Source organism: Clupea harengus, chromosome 14 (genome assembly GCF_900700415.2).
Source record: "Clupea harengus chromosome 14, Ch_v2.0.2, whole genome shotgun sequence".
NCBI classification, from domain to species: domain Eukaryota; kingdom Metazoa; phylum Chordata; class Actinopteri; order Clupeiformes; family Clupeidae; genus Clupea; species Clupea harengus.
Genome location: NC_045165.1, coordinates 17430262 through 17436261, shown reverse-complemented (window position 1 = coordinate 17436261; position 6000 = coordinate 17430262). Strand labels below are relative to the sequence as shown.

Genomic DNA, 6000 nt, shown 5'->3' with positions numbered 1-6000 from the left:
TGTGCGCACACACACGAAACACACACACAAAAATAAACACAACACATTTGATTGTTTTATTTGGACTGACAAATACCCAAATATTAATAAAGAGCCTGTTCTGCAACACAACAGGCAGATCAGATCATTCACACATTGCACAATTATATAAACACATATTAAGGGTACAGGTCACATCGACTGATGACACAGAAAGATTCTAAACAACTTACTAAGTGTCTAAAAAGTTTCAGTCCAGCAGTCCCAGATTGGCACAAACACACAGATGTGCTGTACAGTGCAGGACCACCCCCCCCACACACACACACACAAGTATACACACAGATACAAACATACAGTACGAGTATGTAAACATATAATACGGAGCTAGAGGCCAATAGCTATCCTTTAATACTGTTATAAACAGTTTAAAATTATAAACCAGTCCTAGATGGGTGGTGATTCCCTGCTACAGAAGGTTTACAGTTTGAACCCACAGTCTGTACTCAGGAAGTTTATAACGAGGCTGTGGACCATGACATTGCCATAATAAAAACCATCTGCTATCATTTGAGCATACTGGATGCCCTGCCACTGACTCAGGGTGCTCACAGGGAAGAGCCTGTCAGAGCATCTCCTCGTCTCTGCACGCTTAATGACCCTTCTCCTGGGGTAATGTGCTGACTCAGTCATACTGACTGCTGCCTTGCCCTGCACCTCTCCCTCTCCCTGCACCTCTCCCTCTCTCTGTATCTGTCCCTCTCTGTTTGTTTCTCTCTCTCTCTCTCTCTCTCTCTCTCTCTCTCTCTCTCTGTCTGTCTGTCTGTCTGTCTGTCTGTCTGTCTGTCTGTCTGTCTCTCCCTCCCTCTCTCGATCTCTCTCCCTTTCTCCCTCCCTCCCTCCCTCCCTCTTTCTCTCTCTCCCTCCCTCTCAGTCTCTCTCGGTCTCTCTCGCTCTATCCCTTCATCTTTTCTCTCCATTAGCCCAGTCCCCACCCTCTCTGGGCCTCATCTGTGCTTGTTTTTAATCATCTTTTCCTTTCTTTCTCTCCTTTCCTCTCTTCCCTTCTCTTCCTGCTTTCCCAGGATTCCTCTGGACCACACAGCACAGCGAGAGAGAGAGAGAGAGACAGAGAGAGAGAGGCACTGAGGCCTCCGCCCAACAACAGCTGTGTTCAGGCTCTCCTGTGGGAGGCCTCCATCACTCCTTCTACTTATCTATTCCTTTATTTCTCTCTTTCATATGCCTGTCTTTCATCTCTCTCTTTCTTTCTCTTTCTTTTTCTTTGTATTTCTCTTTCACTTTCTTTCATTTCTTTGTCTCTCATTCTTTCTTCTTTATCTTTCTTTTTCATCTATATGTATCTTTCTTCCTCTGTCTGTCTGTCCTCCGTCCGTCCGTCCGTCCGTCTTTGCCCCTCTTGTTTAATCTTTACTCTGCTTTTTATACACTAGTTTTACTTGTGTATGTTGCCGTTCCTGCTGGTACATGCACCTCTGTATGCGGGGCTCAGGTTGTCTGTGTCTGTGTGTGTGTGTGTGTGTGTGTGGGAAGTTGATTAGGTAACGGGTTCTTACATCATGCATTCCTGCTCGTCCTCTGCCTGGAAGTGGTAGGTGCGATTGTCTGCAATGGGAAGACAGAGGAAGAGATGGGTGTGAAACTCCAGGGAACTGAAACAGACCTGGGCCCCACGCCAGGAACAGCGTCAGAGGGAAAACAACCTGATCTACAGGAACAGGCCAAGTTGAGCCTCTCACTGCACCGGCTTTTCATTATGGACATAAAATACACATATAGACACACACACACACATACACACACACACACACACACACACACATGCACACACACACACAAAAATGTGCACCCACACACACATACCCATATACACGCTAAACACACACACACTCGCATGCACCCATACATGCATGTCCCCACATACACATACATATGAATGAACACACACAAACTAACATCACACCAGTGTTAACACACATGTTCTTCAAACATGTGATTCAGACCTAAATAAAAACAAAATAAAGCATCATGACAATCATGGGTAAATTCTGAACTTTCCCCTAAAATGTTTTCAAGTGAGGCCTCAATTATACAGGAAAGTTCTTTTAAAACCATGAGATGGAAAGTTCTGGACGTCCAGCTGGCAAAATTAGCTCTGGCCAGAGGGGGAGTCAAGAGGTTGTGTCATGTGGAACTTACGTGTCACCAGGTCAAAGGTCCTTCTGTCGTCTGGATTGGGTCTCACCTGACAGGTCAGGAGGTTCAGCTTCGCTGGTGGCCGGTTAATCTGAGAGCAGAGAGAGAGATAATTTGAGTGTGTGTGTGTGTGTGTGTGTGTGTGTGTGTGTGTGTGTGTGTGTGTGTGTGTGTGTGTGTGTGTGTGTGTGGTTATGGGAGTGACAGGTCAGGAGGTTGAGCTTTCCTAGTGGCGGATTAATCTCAGAACAGAGGGGAAAAAGAGTGTGAATGTTGCCGGCCATATATATATATGTGTGTGTGTGTGTGTGTGTGTGTGTGTGTGTGTGTATGTGTGTGTGTGTGTGTGTGTGTGTGTGTGTGTGTGTGTGTGTGTGTGTGTGTGTGTGTGTGTGTGTGTGTGTGTGTGCATGCGTGCGTGTCTACCGTGCTGTGAGAGATGGTCAGGCAGCCGTACTTCACCCCACACTTTCTCTTCTGCCAAACTTTTCGGATTCTGGGGGAAACAAAAATCATCCCAACATTTTTATCCTCTGCTTTAAGAAAACCCTCCACCCCCCCATCTGCCCCCACCACCACCGCCACCCCGCCTCACCCTTAGGGTATTTAAGGAAGTGCACAGTTACACCACTCACATCCTCTCTAGTCCGCTGCATTTGCAATGTAAGCCCCTCACACATACATACACACACACACACACACACACACACACACAGAGACACACACACAGATCACAGAGACATGCTAATGAGACAAAGCCACAGGACCCAGGAGGCTTACCACAGAGATCTCTGCTCACTGGCACTCTGGCACAGCGCCTCTCTCTTTCTTTCTCTTTCTCTCCCTCTTCCTCCCTCCCTCTTTCTTTCGCTCTCTCTCCCTCTCTCTCTCTCTCTCTCATTGTTTCTCTCTCACTCACACTGACTGTATCCCTCTCTTTCCCTCTTCCTCTCTCTCTCTCTCTCTCTGTCTTTCTTTCTTTCTTTCTCTCTCCCTCTCTCTCTCATTGTCTCCATCTCTCACTCACACTTGCTGTCTCATTCTCTCTCTCATTCTCTGTCTCTGTCTCTCAGTCTGTCTCTCAGTCTGTCTCTCAGTCTGTCTCTGTTCCCAGGCTCCTCCAGGGCAACCCCTGGCCATATATAATTACTCAGTTCCAGCCCTAATGCGGCACAGGTTTAAACCATATCTGTTCCAGCAAGAAGCTATCTGGGTGGACATCATTACCCCAAGATACAATATACATCTGTGTGTGTGTGTGTGTGTGTGTGTGTGTGTGTGTGTGTGTGGCTTTAAACTCCAGCTCCAACAATGCAGCCCCTAACTCCCTCAAGTTCAGCTTACAACTTACAACAACCCGACACTCAGCTTTAGCTTCAGCCAAGTGTCAGTGCCTTCCCCTCACCCCAGCCCCCAGTTACCCGTTACACCCCTCATATACAGTCATCAAATCCAAGAGCCCTGCTCTTAACAATCCTCCGCCCCGCCTGTATACACACACACACACACACACACACACACACACACACACACACACACACACACACACACACACACACACACACACACACACACACACACACCATATGGAAGTCATCCAGAGCTCAGCCCAGCACAGGGCTACCCACCACCCCCAACTCCCTTCTGCCCTTCTCCAAAGCCCTACTTTATCCCCTGGACACATGCATACTGTGTCAGGCCGAGAGGCAGCAAGGTTTCATGTGTAGATTGTCTTGTACTGTATAGTGTGTGGGTGTGTGTCTGTGTCTGTGTGTGTGTGCACGTGCATTTGTCTGTGTGTGTTTGCATCTGTGTGTGTGTGTGTGTGTGTGTGTGTGTGTGTGTGTGTGTGTGTGTGTGCACGTGCATTCGTGTGTATGCATCTGTATGTGTGTGTGTGAGAGAGAGAGTGTGTGTATGTGAATGTGTGTGTTAATAAGCTCCTCTCACTCACCCATCACTCTTCTTCAGGAGGAAGCCAGACTTCTCCGTGCCGTACTTCTTGTTACCCTGGGGCTGGTGGATGCTGTAGCCGTGGCCCGAGTTTTTCCGGTTCATGTACTCCTTAAGCAAGAAACCACAAGCAGGAGACTCAACAGCAAGCCCTCATGCAAAAGCACAAGTTTAATATGTGTCTTACACTACCAGGAAGTGTTGAAAATGTTTCTGCTGGTGCAGTGCATACTGGGATAGTGTGCTGAGCTCACCTCTTTGCCCTCGACCTGCAGGGCCGTCCGGAGAGAGTCACGCAGGTGTGAGAGCTGACGCAACTCCTCGTCCTGTTCCAGACGTACCTGTGTGTAAACATGCATGCACACACACACACACACACACACACACACACACACACACACACACACACACACACACACACACAAACACTTTCAATATAATTTCTGTGCTCCGGACATTAAGACTGATTGCACTAATCACAGAGTTCAAATGAACAGTTGTACTGAAGAGAGTTCAACTAGAGCGCACGAGACGACACTATATAATACAGGGGTGCACACACATGTTCATGTCCAACAGGGCTGCACGCTTCCTGCACACTGCAGCTCCCTCTCATGACCTATTGACTGAAAGCAAAAACAAACCACTGACAAAAGCCCGGTTCTCAGTTTCATTTTGATGTTCCGTTCCTGTCCTAGCTCATCCGAAGCACCCTGCAGAACAGGCCTCTACACGCGGAACACAGTCTCTGTGGAACCGGCCCAGCCAGGCTTTTTCCTCTCCTAGTGGCTCGCTCTATGCGAGCGCTAACAAGCCCCAGCCTGCCCCATTGCAAGGCTAAGGAAGCTTCGCTGCTGCTCTGCAGAGTTCAGAGGCAAAAAAGCCCTCCGGTGGAAAGGAGGAGGGCTCCATATCTTTCAACAGAGTCCAAATCAGGGCCAATTCATTAGATCAAGAGGCAGGAGGGGACTTTGATTACCTGCAGGCTAATAGCTAAGCTTGCAAAATGCTTGGAAACCACATACCATAATAACTACCAGGGCAACTGACAAGTAACCAGTGTGATGTATCCACAGGCTTTTCTTTGATGTTTTCTTTTTGTTTTAGGTGAAAATAAAGAGGAGTTAGAAGTATGAAAAACTACTGAGGGTGGAAGAGCTGGGGGGGGGGGGGGGGGGGGGCAGTGTGCTTCTTTAAAGTCTCCTTTAACTCCTTTTACTAACCAAAAAAGGATTGATGGGGAGAGGAATAACTAGGCGGTCTTAAAGTGGACAGACACTCTGGAGGTCTCGCAGATCACAGAGACACAGGTGAGTCCTCACAGGTAAGCCCAGGCTGAGGTAAATGCTGTCAGGCTCACTGGTAATGGTGCTGATAAGACTGGATGTTTATTTGCCTTTTAAAAAGGGACTTTGGAAGGGCTTCAGGTTTCACAAGGCCAACGTCAGACTAAGGAACGCAAACAAAACATGTAGATCTTGTTCGCCTACATACACAGACAGCATAGCCCTGCCCTGTGTATCGTAAATATGACTGAGGCATTTCCTCCATTACGTGATGAAATTTGGGTTATGCTAACGTATGACTTGCTAAGCTATGCTAAGCTATGACTTGGTTTGGTGCCATACACCCTGACTAGATACCGAGACTGGATAACCACCCTGCTGAAACAAACATAGAGATAAGATAAGAGACAAGGCAGACAAGAGGAAATCTTGCTATGAAGCAGAGATGTGGTGTTTTTACCGTGTGCACAGAGGTGGCTAGCTTCTCCACGAAGGGACTGAGATTCTCGGCAGCCTTCAAACCGTCCTGAAAAAACCTGCAATGAGACCACATCACAGAGTCATG

General features: G+C 47.6%; 1 protein-coding gene across 1 annotated transcript in view; it reads right to left on the bottom strand.

The window, feature by feature from the left end:
* The window catches only part of asap3 (ArfGAP with SH3 domain, ankyrin repeat and PH domain 3), a 40347-nt gene that overhangs the window by 13290 nt on the left and 21057 nt on the right, over positions 1-6000 (bottom strand). Inside the window, exons 8-13 of the mRNA XM_031580081.2 lie at positions 5896-5971; positions 4404-4490; positions 4151-4260; positions 2623-2692; positions 2200-2287; positions 1557-1605 (exon numbers count right to left, since the gene is read on the bottom strand). Coding sequence (XP_031435941.1) covers positions 1557-1605; positions 2200-2287; positions 2623-2692; positions 4151-4260; positions 4404-4490; positions 5896-5971 — 480 coding nt within the window. The remainder of the gene's footprint in view (positions 1-1556; positions 1606-2199; positions 2288-2622; positions 2693-4150; positions 4261-4403; positions 4491-5895; positions 5972-6000) is intronic.